We start from the raw sequence: 16,775 nt of genomic DNA, 5'->3' as shown, positions 1-16,775 counted from the left end.
CCCTACCATCTGACTTATTGCAACAGCCTCATAACTAAAGTCCCTACCTACAGTCCCCATCCAACCTGGTGCAGTGAAAAAGCACAGGACTTGAGTTCAAATCCCAGTGCTGTCGTTTTACATTTGTAACCTTGGGTAAGTCATGTAACCTTTATGGGTTTCAATTTCTTCATTTGCAAAATAAGGATATCAGTTGAGGTGACTTAAAAGGTCCCTTCCAACTCTAAATCTATGGTCTTGTGATCTTCCTAAAATAGGTGCCTCATTCACCTGCTCAGAAATTTCCAGTGGTTCCCCCTTGCTTATAGGAAACAGTCAAAATGGCCTCTGTATGGTGTTCTAGGCGTTCCAGCAACTGGATCCTAACTTACCTTACCAACTTTCTCTCCCGTTGCTCTCCTCTTCACACGTTATGCTACAGCAAAATTGGGTTCTGCACCTCAGTTCTTTCCATTTCCTCCCCTTGGAATGCCTCTGCCCCTAATTCTGCCTTCTCAGGTTAATTCAACAAGCTTTTATTAAGCACCTACAATTTGCAAAGCACCATGTCTAAGGAGGTGCTGGAAATACAAGGGCAGGGATCTCATTCTGGGGGAAGCATGTAATGGTAACCACCATTAAGCCTATAAACATTTACACGTCGATGAAAATACAACCAATTTAAAGAGGCAGAGTTCTGTGGTTTAATCAGACTGGCCAACTTTTGCTCCCCAAATATATCTTGTGTGTAAGGATGTTTGATTAGGAGCTCAGCCTGAACAGGGGGGAGGGGGGCTCATACTAGTGTCTAGATCCCCTCCCTCCCGAGACTTTTTTTTGTCTGCTGGAAGTCCTACCCATCTTTTACGTCGTAACCTCAATGCTACTTTCCCTAACTCTTGCCATCATTAACCAAGTTCCCCCCTTCTCTTTAAGCCCTTATGATGTCCCACGGGCAGCATTAGTTTGGGTCTCTTTCCCCTACTGAGCTGCAGGAGGGTGGGCACCAGGCTTTCTCCAAAGGCGTTTCGCAGATGTTCCGGAAAGGAACGAAAGCATGAATGAATGGCGTGGGGCTGCACTTTTCAGCACCCGGAGCCGGGCCTGCGGCGGGCCGCTCTGCCCGGGTTTCAGGCGAGCGAAGTCCACGTGGCTCCCCGGGCCCACTTCCGGGCGGAACCTTTGTGCTGGTGCCCGGGGGTAGCCGGCGCGGGCCGACACACGGACAGGGGAGTCCGGGGGGCGGGGCGGCTGCGGCGGCTGCGGCGGCGGCTGCGAGAAGAGGGCGGGCGCTGGAGGGGCCGGGCCAGGCCGGGGCCTCCCTCCCTCCCTCCAAGCGCCACGGCCGCCCAGGATGTTCCCCTCTCGGAGGAAGGCGGCCCAGCTCCCCTGGGGGGACAGTAGGTGAGCGACCCCGAGCCCGCCCCGCACTCGGTCAGACTGCCCGATCACCTCGCTGGGGTTCCGCATCTCCCGCTGCCTGGTGTCCCGAGGCCCTGGCTCCGAATCCGGGGATGCCATCTCTGTCTTTCCCCGTCAGATTCGCGTTGCCTGTCTCCCGGCCTCCTTCCCTCCCTGGGGTCTGTCGGATCGTGTCTCTGTTGATTCTCTCTCTGCGTCTCCCCTTCCTCATTCTCTGCGATCTCCGCTAGATTCCTCTCCTCCTCGGTGTCCCACTCCCTGCCCCGTCTCTTCGTGTCTGTCTTCGGCTCTTTGTATCCTCTTCTGTCTCCTTCTCTGCCTTCCCCTCTTTTTTCTCCCCCTTCCTCCATGTTTTTGTGTGTCACTCTTTTCTGCCTCAGTTTCTTTTTTCTGTTTCTATCTCTGCCTCTCTCATTGTTGACTTTTCTGTCTCTGTCTATTCTGTCCGCCTCCCTCTTTTGGTGCGTCTCTCTCTGTTTTTAATGTATCTGTGATTGTTCTTAGCTTCCCACTCCCTTTTTTTTAATGGCAGACTCAGGCCTAGCACTTGAGTCCTTTGACTTGAGGGTCTGTGCATCCAAATAATCGTATTACATCATACTGCCACTCAGGGAGTAATCTATAGGGATTCTCAACTTTCTCAACTGAGACCATATTCACCATAACTTTAGTTCGATTTGTTTTTCCCTGAATACCTTACTTACCATTTGCCTTTATTAAAGGTGGGAACTTTGTGAAGGTCAACACGTAGGCGCTTAAAGCTGAAAGCACCTACCAGCAAACAGTGCTCTCTACCTGGGTAAGAGAATCAGGATTTAGGAATCTTGCCCCCAGTGGGAATTCCCATGGAATATGAGTCCTTAACGAGTCCTCCCTCGTTCTCATCTCATGCCTATGGGGCCTCTGGCATTCCTGTAGAAAGGACGTCAGTAGGACCGAAGTGTCTTCAGGAGATGGAGGAACATAGGGATGTTTTACTTGTTATTTTCCCTTCCCACTTCTCTGTAATTGCAGGAAAGACTGCACAATTTGGGTCTGCCAAGATACTGGAACAGTGGCTCTTGGCTATAGACTCAGGTAATTGTCAGTTTTTTCACCAGCAAAATGAGGTTAGATTAGATGATTTCTAGTGGCCTTCGTAGTTCTCACAGTCTCTGAAGCTTTGTGTTTCTCTGAACTCCGAGCCCTTATGGTCCTAGAATTGGGGGTATAGTAGGGTGGGTAGCTCTGCAGTATTTTAGCTTTCATGGCTCCCTGAGGCACCGGGATAAGTGAGCTGTGTTTCATAAGTGAGCTGTGTTTCATACAACAACTGCTCGCGTCTTTCTGCCCAAAGGTGGGGGAGGCTTCTATCTTCCTCTCCTCTCTCCCCTCCCTGCCCCCAGAAAGAACCTCAAGTGCTGAGGAGATTATCTAGAAGTTGCAACCTTCCTAGGCAACATTCAGGACCTGCATATGCTCCTCCCTATTGGAGGCCTGCTCAGCATGATAGTAGGGGGTAAGTCAGTGCCTCTTCACAGGGGCCATTGCTTGGCCTTTCCCTAAGATTGCATGTGGTAAAGCCTCATTTCTTTGCTTCAGGGGCTACAAGTTTCTTCGTAGTCAGCTGTGCCTGTAAGGAAGATTTACTGTTGATTTAGCTTGTAAGGGATGGGGCATCTAGTTAAAACCAACTTTGTATGGCTTATCTTAAGGTGACTGGCATTGTGGTTAGACCCTTGAACTTGAAGTCAGGAAAGCTTGGATTCAGATCATCTTATTAGCTATGTAAATCTGTACAAGTCACATAACCTCTCTGACCTTCAGCTCCTCATCTTTAAACAGAGGTGGGGATAGTATCTATGTTATAGGGTTGTTTTGAGATAATGTATGTAAAGTACATTACAAACTTTAATGCATTATATAAATATGAGATATTTAATTATGTATTAAGGTGGGAGTAGCAGGGAGAACCATCTTTGTCCTTGAAAGATCTGTCAATCACCAGATCTTAATATTAAGTCCTAATTATACACATATTACTATTCTAGGTACCTAGTAGGATAAGTATAGGGGTGGAAAGAAGAATAAGGCTCTGTGGTACAGTAAAAAGAACATACAATTTGAAGGCAAGAAGACCTAGGTTTGAAATGAAGCTCTTCTACTTGCTGTCTGTGTGACCTTGGGCAAGTCCCTTTCCCTACCCTAGGCCTCAGTTTCCTTATCTGTAAGGTCCCTTCCAGCTCTAAATTTTATGACTCAGTCTCTGACAAACAATTTATAATCTGCCTGGGAAGACAGACATGGAAAACAATTAAGAAAATTATTAGGAGCTGAACTATGTGCTCCTAATCCTGCAATGAGAATTTAATTAAACAGAGCAAATAACTGAATATTTGCAAGGTCCTTAACCCCTAATAGAATCTCAGAATCTCAGCGTTAGAAGAGAATCTCTTTTCTAGGCTACATGTTGTCAGTTCCTTCAGCCAGACTTCGAATTATGTGATATCAGATTCTTTCACCATCTTGATTGCCCTCCTCTGGACACTTCAGTTTGTCAGTGTCCTTCCTAAAATGTAGCACCTTGAACTGAACACAGCAGTCCAGATGTGGTCTGAGCAGGCCAGGGGCTGGCAGGACCAGCACTTCCCTCATCCTGTAGACTGTGCTTTTTAAATAGAGCCAAAGGTCTCACTTGATTGTTTTGGCTTCTGTGACTTACACTGACATTGTTGTCCACTAAGACCTCCTGATCTGTTTCAGGTCAGAACTTCTTCCTAGCACACTTTCCCCATTTTGCTTTTGGGAAGTAATTTTTTGAATCTAAGTATGATATTTTACATTTATCCTTGCTAAATTTTGTCTTAAGACCATAGGGTTAGTGATGAAAGGGACAGTTTTAGGACATCAGACCCAACTTCCTCATCAGACCCAACTTCCTCATCAGATTTGTCCCAGGGTTCTAGTTTGTTGAAATCTCTTTTAGATTCTAATTTGTGTTAGCTAACTTGCCTACCTGGGATCTATGACTCAATCCAAGTCATTGATTAGAATGTTAAACCACCACAGGGACAAGGACAGGTTCCCTGAAGTATTTCACTAAAGACCTTTCATGTTGACATCAAACCATTAATAACAACTCTTTGGCTCTAGCCCTTCAACTACTTCTCAATCATTTTTTTTTGATGAGGCAATTGGGGTTCAGTGACTTGCCCAGAGTCACAAAGCTAGTGTCAAGTATCTGGTCTGAAGCTGGATTTGAACTCAGGTCCTCCTGACTCTAGGCCTGGTGCTTCTTCCACTGCGCCACCTAGCTGCCCCCCATTCAACTACTTCTGAATCTATCTAATTGTACTGTTATTTAGCCCACATTTACCTATTTGGTCCACAAGGAGACCACAAGAGATTTTGTTAAGCGCTTTGTTAAAGTCTACGTCAACCAAATTCCGTTGAGCTGCCAATCTAGTAAACTTGTCAAAAAGGGTATGAGGTTAGTCTGGGTTGGCCTATTCTTGATGGAACCATTCTGGCTCTTGTGAAGAGTTTCATTGTCTGAATATCTATGCATGAATCTCTTTGGTAATAAGTTCTAGAATTTTTCCAGAAATCAAAGGTAAGCTTATCTGCCCATGGTTTGCAGACTACATTTCCCCCCCCCCCTTTTTTTTTAAAGTTGAGAAGTTTATTCTTTTGCAATCCTGTCACATCTCTCTTGTCTGTATGATCTTTCAGAGATCATTTACAATGAGTGCAGTGGGTTAGCAATCACATTTAAAAGTTTTGGTTTGGGTTTTTTTTTCCTGTATGCTATTTGTCAGGGCCTAGTGACTTAAGCTCAAGGGAAGTTAAGTACCTTCTTACTGTTTCCTTACTTATCTGGAGTTTCAGCTCTCTATTAGACATTTCTATTCTGACCCTTACAATCCAAAAAATTATTTTCTTTGGAAAAGAAGATTAAAAGCAAAACAAAAGTTGAATAACTATCTTCTCTCTGTTGTTCATTATTATCCCATCCACCCCAAGCAGTGATCTCATACCTTCCTTGTCTATAGTGTTCTCCACTAGCCTTAACTTGTTTTGAACTTTAGAGCTCTGGATAATATTATTATAGAGCCTTGCTAACATTTTTGTTTTCATACATCACCTTGTCTTTCCTCTGTTTTTTGTCTTTATACAAAAATTCCCAGTGTATCTAAGGGTAAGTGTAAGAACTGTGTAAATGTAGCCTCTGTACAGCAGTGGGTCCCCCTGACTCTTTGGGCTGGATTACTCACCCCAGCCTGCCCTCATGTTGGTAGTTCTGGAGTTCCTGAGGATGGGCCCACCATTCCACCATCCCACCATTCCACCATTCCATCATTCGCTATTCTCTTTCTGGTCTTTGCTTCTCTCCTGCTGGATGCATACACTCCTCTTCTACTTGTAGCAGTGACAAGCTCTAATTCACAAGAACCCTTAACAGGGAATTAGGAAAGGAATATGCTGTTATAATGATGAGCAGTTCCCCTAAGCTGGAGAACTGCCAGGTTTCTCAGATCTTCAAACAGCAGAGAATTTTGCTTTGTCCAGGAACCTCCCAGCCTTTTCTTCCAGCAAAGCAGCAGGCATCTTTTGGCTCAGTGGATAATGCACTGGTTCTGGGGTTAGGATGCCCTAAGTTCAAATTCAGCCTCAGGCACTTAGTCACTGTGTGACCCTGAGCAAGTCACTTAACCTGTTTGCCTCAGCTTCCTCAACTATAAAACTGGAATAACAGCACCTACTATGCAAGGTTGTTGTGAGGATCAAATGAGATACTATTTGTTAAAAAAAATGCTTAGCACAGTGCCTGGTACATAGTAGGCACTATATAAATGCTTATTCCCTTTCCTTCCCCAAAGCAAAGCTCACAGCAGAACTTCTCAGGCTGGTTCTCTCAACAATGTGGAAAACCCCAGCAAGCTCTTCATTCAACAGGATTCTTTGTGTTTCATTCAGCTTTCAGCTAATCAAGTCTGTTCTCACTGCAGATCATTCTTTCACCCTCTCAAATCAGGACTGGTAACAGAAGGCCACCAGACACCTCTGCGATTTCACCTTTTTCAAGCTGTAGATGGTGGGGGCAATAATGTAAATTGGAGCAGTCTCAACTCTTTTTCCATCAGCCAGCTCCTGGAATTTACTTTAGCAAAGCCACAGAACAGTGCCTGTCTTCCAGTCTTTGGACTCCTAGCAAGGCAGCCGAAGCCTTCCTGTCAGCCGATTCTGCCCGGTTTCTTAGCTCAGTTCCTTACAGCTGGCATCCTTCACTATTCCTGCAGCCTTCTTAATTTCATCTGCTTCAAATCAGAGCCTCCTGGTGGTCAGTGACTGCTCTTTCCCTTAGAAGATAAAACATGAAATCTGCCTTTCTGTCCATTTTGAACCTAGTAGTTCTTCTTTAATTATGCCATAGTCTCCAAACAGTCATCTGACTTACTACTTTGTGAGTTAGAACCTTCTAAACTTTAAAAACAGCCACATGTCAATGAGCTGAAGGATCATGGTGTGCTGTGACCTCAGGCATTTCTCTGTCCTCAAGTACAGCCATCTGAGTCTATCTGTTCCCCAGAACAATCTGTGTCTTTCCTTCACATTTGTCTTAAAACTATGTTTCTTCCGACTTGGATTTGTTCAGTTTTTCATACACAAAAGTTCTCTTTTTGCCCTTTTTAGCACCCAAACTGTTCATCTATGAAAGGAGAAATACGGAAACAATGATGGATATTTCTGTCTACTTCCATCAAATTAGTCATAATTGTGTTTGTGGTGAGGGAAAAATAAGACGTGGATCCATAATACATGGCAGAATTGAGTAGTTTGATTCAATGCACATCTAATAAGTGCTTATTCAGTTCAGCAAACATTTATTCAGTGCTAAGCCCTGGGGATAAAAAAGAGGCAAAAACCAGTGGTGGTCCTTATGGAGTTTACAGCCTAATGGGGGAGGAGACAACATGCATACCAGTATATACAGAGCAAGCTATATACTGTGTAAATAAGAAATAATTAACAGAGGGAAGGTACTAGAATTAAGAGGGGTTGATGAAAGCTTCTTGTAGAAGGTAGGATTTTATTTGGGACTTACAAAAAGTCAGGGAGGTCAGAGGGAAGGAGAAAGAGCATTCCAGGCATGGAAGACAGCCAGAGAGAATGTCCAGAGCCAAGAGATGGAACAGCCAGGAGACCAGTGTCACTGGGAAGGGGATAAGGTATAAGAAGACTGGAAAGGTAGGACGGGGTACTAGGTTATGAGACGCTTTGAATGCCAAACAGTATTTCGTATTTGCTCTTAGAGACAACAGGAAGCCACTGGAGTTTAATGAGTAGATGATGATCAGACCTGCACTTTAGGAAAATCACTTTAGTGGCTGAATGGAGGATGGGTTGGAGTGGGGAGAGACCTGAGCTTGGCAGACCCCCCAGCAGGCTAGTACAATAATCAAGGTGTGAAGGCCTGTGCCAGAAGGGCCCATATTTGGGAGATGATGCAAAGGTGAAGTTGACAATCCTTGGCAGCAGCTTGGATATGGCGGGGTGGACATGGTAAGAGATAATGATGAATCCTAGGTTGAAAGCTTGAGGGATTGGGAGGATAGTATTTCCCTGTACAGAAATAGGGAAGGTAGGGTGGAAATTTATAGGGAAAGACAATGAATTCTCTTTTGGGCATATTGAGTTTATGATGTGTATTGGACATCTGGTTCAATATGTTTGAAAGGCAGTTGGAAATGTGAAATTGGAGGTCAGCTGAGAGATTGAAGCTGGAAAGGTAGATTTGAAAACATTAGCATAAAGATGGTAATTAAATCATTGGGAGCTGGTGAGATTATCAAGTGAAGAGAGAGAAGAGAGGAGGACCCAGAATAGTGCCCAGAGGGACACCTACAGTTTGAGGGTGTGATCTGCTGGAGGATTCAGCAAAGGAGACAGAGAAGAAGTGGTCAAATAGGTAGGAGGAGAACCAGGAAAAGAGAGTGTCCTGAAAAACCTAGGGAAGAGAGAGTGATCAACAGTGTCAAAGGTCACAGAGAGGTCGAGGAGAATGAGGATGGAGAAAAGGCTTTTGGGTTTGGCAGCTAGGAGATCCTTAGTAACTTTGGAGAGAGCCTACTGTACAAAGCACTGTACTGGACACACAGGATTTGAGACAGATGCAACACAGACCCTGCTTTCAAGTTACTTATAGTGGGGTGGGAGAAGACACTCAAATACCAGCGACATAAGTGAGAGATCCAAGCAGAGTGATCTGAGGAACTTAAGGAGGGAGAGATCACTTTTAACTGGGATCAGGGAAAAATTCATGGAGGATATGATACCTTGGGACCTTGAAGGAAGGGATTAACAGATGAAGAGAGGCTGTGGGCAAAAGCGCAGAGATAGAGAGTTTTGGATAAGAAGTAGTAGTGGTGAGAAACAAATCGATTTCCTGGTTGGCTAGAACTTAGAGAATCTAGAATTTATGTGTAGAGGAGCAGGAGTATGAGATAAGGCTGGGAGGTTGGAGCAAGAACATGGAAGGGCTTGAATGCCCTGTTTATATTTTATTTGGTAGACGATGGGAAACCACCTCAGGGTTTTAAATTGGTGCCATGATCGAGGAGTGCAGTAAGAAGCTGGAATTGGAGGGGAAATGCATAGGAGCCTGGGAGAACAACCTGGAGGCTAACAGAGGTAATGAGACCTTGAACGGGGATGGTTGATGTGAGATCAGAAAGGAGGGGCCAGATAAGAGAGTTGGTTTGGTGCTGCAGTCAATAAGATTTGCCACCCTATTAGATGTAGGAGATTGAGAAGAGTTAAACATGGCTAAACCTTTTAAACTGCATGACAGGGAAAACAAGAAGTTGAGGGATGGGTAAGTTTTTTGGGGAAAAAGACAATGAGTTCAGTTTTGTATTGAGTTTGTACTCATTTTATACTGACTTTGAGGTGCCAGAAGGAGCTCCAGGGGGTGATATTCAGCAGGCAAGTGTCAGAAGTGTACCTATGCTATGGCATTTCAGACAACAAATGGCAGGATTGTTCCTAGCTGCAGAAAATCAGGGAAGATCTCACTGAGGAAGGTGCATTTGAACGGTGTTTTGAAGGAAGGGATGTATTTTGACGAGTGGAAGAGCATTCTGGGTGCAAGTTATGCTGAACCTTCTGCGGAAGTGAGAGTGTGTGGCTAGGGTAGTGTGACACAACAATGGAAAGGTAAATTGAGACCAGATTGTGGAGAGATTTGAATCCTTATTTGAACGGTTTGGCCCTTGGGCATTTGGGAATCACTAAAGGATTTTCAGCAGGAGAATGACATGGTTTAGACTTTAGATGGAGAAGATGACCCTGGCATCATGTACAGAATAGAGTGGAGGAAGAAGGGCTAGAGGATGATTAGGAGGCTATCATAAGCGTCTAAGCAAGACATGATAAGGGCCTGGACCATTTGGGGAACCATGGGAAAAGATGGACTAGATTTGAGACACTGTTGAGGTAGAGTCTTTGGTATAATAGGAGTTCAGAGAAGAGAGAGCTCATTATGAGATGGGGTATTTAGAGAAGACGTATGAAGGGAGTAACCCTTGAGGGATAGGTAGGATTCAGATGGGTGTTATGGGCTGGAGGAAGAGCATGAGCAAAAGTATTTGAAGTTGTTTTGCACTAACCTTCCAAGCCTCCCGAGCAAGCGTGTGTTACTAAGGAGAGCTTGAGGCGTCTTCCTGCAGTTGGTACCCATAGAGCAGAAAAGCTAGCTGTGGTGGTGCTGATGTCCTGATGCATGAGGATGAAGAACCCCAGGCTAGAGGCTCAGTAGGCTTCCATCCCTGATGGCCCATCCCCACCTCTTGAGCCCTGATTTTTCTGCTCAGCTACTTCTTCCCTGATTCTAGCCTTTACTTCTCACCCAGGCCTTTCCTGCCTCGGAAGTACAGCGTGTTCCAGCTATTCTTTGCGTGCCTGTTCCTGGCCTTCCTCTCCTTGCTCTGGCTGCAGCTCAGTTGTTCAGGTGGCATGAGCCAGGCAGGGCAGGGGCAGGAGCTTGTTAGCCCTCCAAAGGCCTGCCCCTTTGAGCCTCCAGTCTCTTTGGAGGAGGACCCCTCCTGGGCGCCCCACCGCCTCGCAGTGCTGGTGCCATTCCGTGAACGCTTTGAGGAGCTCCTGGTCTTCGTGCCTCACGTGCACCACTTCCTGAACAAGAAAAAGATCCGACACCACATCTTTGTGCTCAACCAAGTGGATCACTTCAGGTAGAGCAATGAGGCTGGTCCGTCTGCCCTATGATGGAGAAGGTGTGGGGACAGGAAAAGGGAGACAGAAGTAGAGGAAAGAATGTTTCTGGGCTGCCTTGGCAGTTCTCCATCCGTTTTCCTTAGATCTTTCTTCAGGCTTGTGCTGCTCCCCAGGTCTGACTGGGGCTAGGTCCCATTGCTGACCACCTCCAGGAGCCGTTCAGAGGCTTACAGAGAGACACGGGAGAGGCAGCCTGATGTCCTAGGAAGGCCAGAGTTGAGTGCTAGTCCCAGCTCTGCTGGTGCAGTGGGAAAAAAGTAGATGTAGAGTCAGAGGCCTGGAAATTAGATCCTGGCTCTGTAACTTGGTACTTTTTTAGCCTTGGGCATGTCCCCTAACCTTTCTGGGACTCAGCTTCCTCATCTATAAAATGAGTGGATTGGACTAAATAGTCTCACAGGTCCCTTCTTGGCAGCAGTGTTCTCTGGTTGGGTCCTTAAGGTCCCTTATAGCTCTAATGCCTATGATCCTAGGAACTTACTGATTATGTGACCTTGGGCAAGTCACTAACCTCCTTCGTCTGGTTTCTTCATCAGCTTAAATAGGGATAATAAACCTTGTCTGAAGGATTAAATGAAATAATGAATGTAAAAGCACTCTGAAAACTATGATGTACCCTTGTGCCCCCCAAGACTCCTCCCTCCCCCAGTGAGTGCCCACTGTGTAGCTGCTCACATGCCCTCCTGTCCCCTGGAAGGTTTAACCGGGCATCGCTGATCAATGTGGGCTTTCTGGAGAGCGGTAACAGCACTGACTACATAGCCATGCATGACGTGGACCTGCTGCCCCTCAATGAGGAGCTGGACTACAGCTTTCCTGAGGCAGGCCCCTTCCATGTGGCCTCCCCAGAGCTGCATCCCCTCTATCACTACAAGACCTACGTGGGTGGCATTCTGCTTCTCACCAAGCAGCATTACCAGTTGGTGAGGCCTGGGCCCTTCCCTCGGGAGGCAGGTGGAGAGACAGGAGTCCTTCCCTCAGTAGAAGCTGGCTGTGATACATAGAGACCCGGGAGGTGGGGACCCCGGTAGGCAACCTAGAAATTCCCAATGTGCGGGGTTTTAAGTACTCCTTGCTAGCCCGGGCAGGGGTGGAAGACCAGGGCTGTGGTCTGAAAAGCAAGAAAAATCAAGTTGAGTGATATCATCTTGTTTCTGTCAGTGCAACGGGATGTCCAATCGCTTCTGGGGCTGGGGCCGGGAAGACGACGAGTTTTACCGGCGCATTAAAGGAGCCGGTCTCCAGGTAATATTGCTCAAGTCCAGGCTCTCTTATTCCCCTGTCTGTATCCTCAGTAAAGCGCAGCTGGCTCGAGGCCTTGTTTCTGCCCTCATCTAGCACACCCCTTCTTTCCTTGGAGATGTCTGCATGGTTGAAAAAACTGGGGGGCTAGGAGTCATGCATAGCTGTGTGACCTTGGACTAATCACTTACATTCCTGGGTCTCAGTTGGACTAGATGACCTCTAAGGTCCGTCTTGGTTTCAGTGTTCTCTCATTGTTTGATGGGGATCCCTGCCTTGCCCCTTCTCTGGACTTTTGTCCAATTAATCTAATGAAATATTGTTTATAAAAAGCAAAGTGATATAATAATTGTTACAATAACTCCCATATAATTTTCCTCACCATAATCCTGTGAGGTAGCTTGTATTTTGATATTTTCATCTTAAAGAAGGTGGGGCTCATGGAGGTTAGTTGAGTTGTCTGGGAGTACCTCCCTAACTAGCGGTAGACCTGTCCCTCAAAGCCAAGTCCCACAATCATAGCTTTCAAAGCTGGGAAGGACCTTTGGAGAGGACCCTAATGTCAGAGACAAGAGAACCAAGCTTCAGGCTGTGATTGCCCAGGGTCACTCACCTCCTCAGATTATCCACATTCAGTGCTCTTTCCCTTCTACCACCCTGCCGGACTCCAGGTCCATTGCTCTTCCTACTACACTGAAGTCATGCCCGTCATCTAGGACAGGGTTTCAAGAAGGAGACTGTGCAGAAGTGGGAGGGGGCCAAATTTGAAATTGCTCTGTCTTGGTCTTCTCTAGCTTTTCCGTCCCTCAGGAATCAAAACTGGGTATAAAACATTCCGCCACCTACATGATCCTGCCTGGCGGAAGAGAGATCAGAAACGCATTGCAGCTCAGAAGCAGGTACTCGGGGTTCCTGAAGAGGATTGATGATGTCGGGGTGGGGAACACGGGGAAGAGGCAACCGCCTGGAAGAGACCCTCCCACATGACCCAAGAGGGGCCCAGATGACTTTCTGTACCTTTTGCTTCTCGCGTACAGTATATAGGCTCTTAGAGCTGGAAGTGGTCTTAGAGATCATCTTATCCAACCTCCTTCCTCATTTTACAGATGAGAAACTGAGGCCCAGAAAGATCACTTGACTTTTGAAGGTGTCACTGTAATAGTAAATAGCAGAGCTAGTTTGTTAGCCTGAATCCACTGATTCCAAATCTGGTATTCTTCCAAAGCAGAGCTAATTTTCCCCTCTCTTGACCATAAAGCCTGGACCCTCTTGACCTCAAGGAAGGGAACAGGTCCTTCCCCAGAGATCCCTGTGCTACCCTTTTCAGCTCTGGCTGGTCTGAGGGAGTTGAGTGCCACCTTGCATGGTTCCTGTATCTCAGACCCCTTGGGACACTGGGAGAGTCCTGGTAGGGCTCCTATAATCCAGGTCAGGAATTTGAGTGACTCTTCTTTTTCCCCAGGAACAGTTCAAGCTGGACCGGGAAGGGGGGCTGAATAGTGTACGTTACCATCTTGATTCTCGTACCCTGGTGTCAGTAGCCGGAGCACCCTGCACAGTTCTCAACATTGCTCTGGACTGTGATGCAGCTGACACACCCTGGTGTGCGTTTGACTGAGGGCACGTGGTTAGCACCATCTCAGTCTGCTTGGCTGGTGTCTGGCCCGGGGAGAGCGTTGTTACTGCTGGAGGGAGACCTTCAGCGGGAGGGGCCGAAGCTAAGGTATGCGTAGGACCCAGCACCCAGTTAGATGTGGCCCGGCTTCAAGTGATGGGAGGAGATCTGAGCCACCTTGGCTCAGCTACGTAGCCGTGCTTCTTCTGGAGACTGATGCAGCCGGACGGAAAGGTCCATAAGTACTCTTGGACCAAATACTCAGTTGTTATCCCTGCCCTATGGGCAGTAAAAAGAGATTGGAGATTGGAAAGAGGCTGGGGTGCAGAATCTTTAACTCTTTAGTTCCATGGGCTTGTAATACCTGGCCTCCTTCCCCAGCAGGAGGCTCTTTCTGCCTTTGGGCCTCTTTTGCCCTTGTGCCCAGTACAGGTACGTGCACATGATAGGTGCTTAATAAACATTTGAGTTTGGGATTTTCAGCCTCACTTTCCTATTAACTCAGCGATCCACCTGCTGGGGCTTTCCACAGGCTCCTCTTGACTTCATACCACTCCCTGGTTCTGGGAGACCCTTCTTGTGTCTTCCATGGCAAAAAGCCAAACTGAGGGAGTGAAAGCACGCATTGTGTTGAGGGGATGTAGATTACCAGAATCGGGGTATCCCCTCAAGTCAACCTGGCCTTCACTCTTTACCCTCGGGCCCAATATGAAGCTTCCAAAGACATCCTGAATTCAGACCAATGGTGTCCTCCACCCGAGGGAAGAAGGAGTCAGATGGAAGGTGCTCCTGCTCTTCTCTCTCAGGGTTGTCACCTTGTTAAGATGGAATGGTAGGCTGGATTTGGTTTCTGGCCTTGGGGAAATTTCTTAAGAAAGAAGACAGTTGATTGGCAGCCCAGCATCATAAAAGCAGATGGTACACACTGCTCAGGCCTCCTTCCTGAGCCAACTTGAACTGTTCCTGGGAAGAAAGAAGAATTGTCAAACTCTTGATCTGATTTCTGGGATCAGAAGACCCTGTCTAGGAGGTTTCCAGGGTCCTAAGAGGGATGAGAGCCTGGCACCCGCCAAAGCCCCAGCCTACCAACCAGGATGCTCAGATTCCTTCAAGTATGAATCTAAGCTCTGCCATTTAGTAGCTGTTTGAGCCTGGGCAAATCATGTAACCTCTCTGAGACTCAGTTTTCTCATCTGTGAAATGAGGGGGATAATACTTGCTCTGCCTACCTCACAAGGTTTTTGTGGGAAAAAAAAAGCACTTTATTAAATTTAAATGAATAGTTATTATTATTACATAGGTCCTGTCTCTTTTATACTGTGAAAGACTTCTACATTACATTCTCAGTATTGATTAGTGTACTGAATGACAAAGTATTTGAGGGAGTCTGTTTTACCGGTTTATAGAAGTGGGGGAGGGGCACCTAGGTGGCACATTGGATAGAGCACTGGCCCTGAAGTCAGGAGGACCTGAGTTCAGATCCGGCCTCAGACCAAAACACTTAACACTTACTAGCTGTGTGACCTTGGGCAAGTCACTTAACTCCAATTGCCTTAAAAAAAAAAAAGACGAAGAAGTGGGGGACTAAGGCTCGGGACAGGAGACTGGATTACCTGCGATTCAGCATTCAGGTTATCAAGTAGCATTTATTGATCAATTTGTGGTAGATTAAAAAAAATAGAAGGCATTGTCTCTACCCTTAGGGTGCTTCCTCAAGGAAACCAGGCTACCACACGGTGAACAGTGGAGTCCCAGCCCCAGGCAGAATACGGTCATGTGTTGGGGAGTGGAATACGCACAGTGAAGTGGTAGGGAGGAATGAAGGGGGTCAGACTGGAAGGATTAGAAATGCAATTCCATACAACAACTAATTATTTTAAAGGCTCTGGGGAAGGATACAAAAATAAGTAAGATCTATGGCTTATCCTCAAGGAGCTCCATGGTTTAGTGGGCATGTAAGACATGGACACTAATAATAACAACAACAACAACTAACAGTTATATAACATTTGTAGCACTTAGTATATGCCAGGCACTGTACCAAGCACTTTATAATTATTTAATCCTCACAACAACCTTGGAAGATAGGTGCTGTTATTATCCCCATTTTACAGATGAGGAAACTGAGGCAAGCAGTGGTTAAGTGATTTGCCCCCAGGTCACACAGCTAGTAAGTGTCTGATAAAAAAATCATTGTAATACAAAAGAAGAGTTCATTCTAGACCAGGTGGGTGTGAGCAGATGTGCAGGAACAGGAATGAGCGTGGTATTTTGGGGGGGGCAGTAAGAAACTCCTTGTTAGAGAATCACATGGGGTAGTCTGGCAATGGTGAGAGGTGCCTGGAAGTAGGGAAACCTTTCAAGAGACCCTTGCAGCTGTGGTGATAAGTCCTGAACTAGAGTGGAGACCCTGGGGATGGGGAGGAGGGAGTGGATCCAAGAGACAGCACGAGTCGAAAATGGACAGGACTTAAGGACAGATTTGCATTTAGAGGATGAAGGAGAAAGAACAACTAAGAGACAGCTGAAGATATGCCTGGGGAGTGGGGGTGGACTGCAGTTGGGCATGGGAAGAGAAGGATGAGGCACTGAAGGGGACAAGAAGGAGGAAGAGGAGGGAGTGATGTCATCATGGAAACCAAGGGAGCAAAAGAGGGGGCTGGTCAGTGGTGTCAGCTGCCATAGAAACATCAGGGAAGAGGAAGACTGGGAAAAGCCATTGACCTTGTCCATTTAGGAGGTCATACATGAGAGCAATTACAGGTGGGCAGTGGAGGCAGAGATCAGATCAGAGGTAACCAAGGAGGAAATAGAGAAGAAGTGGAGCTGGTGGAATTAAAACACTCATTCAAAAAGTTTAGCAGCAACATAAATGAGAAATGGGAAGATAGCTTGAACAGCCAAAGTGATTTTTTTAAAGGTGGAGCAGATAGGCATTTTTAAATGAAGAGGGAGATGCTGGAAAGAGGAGGTGTGGGAAATGAATGATGGAAGGAATTTAAAAGCATTTGCCAATACTTACTATGTGCCAAGCACTGTGTTAGGTACTTAGGATAAAAATACAAAAATCAAGATCGTCCTTGCCTTCAAGAAGCTTATTTCTTTTTTTTTTCTTTTTTCTTTTAAATTTTATTAATTTATTTTGATTTATCAACAATCACTTCCATATGCTTTTGAGTTGAAAATTTTTCTCCCCCTTCCTCCCCCCCACCCTCCCCAAGGACAGCGCACAGTCTGATATAGG

General features: G+C 46.2%; 1 protein-coding gene across 1 annotated transcript; it reads left to right on the top strand.

Moving 5' to 3' along the window:
• The first annotated feature begins 1,227 nt into the window (after positions 1–1,227).
• B4GALT7 (beta-1,4-galactosyltransferase 7) lies at positions 1,228–14,823 on the top strand. The gene is made up of 6 exons (XM_020998701.2): positions 1,228–1,383; positions 10,293–10,631; positions 11,372–11,597; positions 11,836–11,919; positions 12,711–12,815; positions 13,379–14,823. The coding sequence occupies exons 1-6, from the start codon at positions 1,334–1,336 to the stop codon at positions 13,532–13,534; spliced, it is 960 nt and encodes a 319-aa protein (XP_020854360.1). The 5' UTR covers positions 1,228–1,333; the 3' UTR covers positions 13,535–14,823.
• Positions 14,824–16,775: the final 1,952 nt, after the last annotated feature.

This window comes from Phascolarctos cinereus, unplaced genomic scaffold (genome assembly GCF_003287225.1).
Source record: "Phascolarctos cinereus isolate Bilbo 61053 unplaced genomic scaffold, phaCin_HiC Scaffold_2;HRSCAF=192, whole genome shotgun sequence".
NCBI lineage: Eukaryota > Metazoa > Chordata > Mammalia > Diprotodontia > Phascolarctidae > Phascolarctos > Phascolarctos cinereus.
The sequence above is the reverse complement of the archived record's forward strand: the minus strand, read 5'-3'. Positions and strand labels throughout refer to the sequence as shown.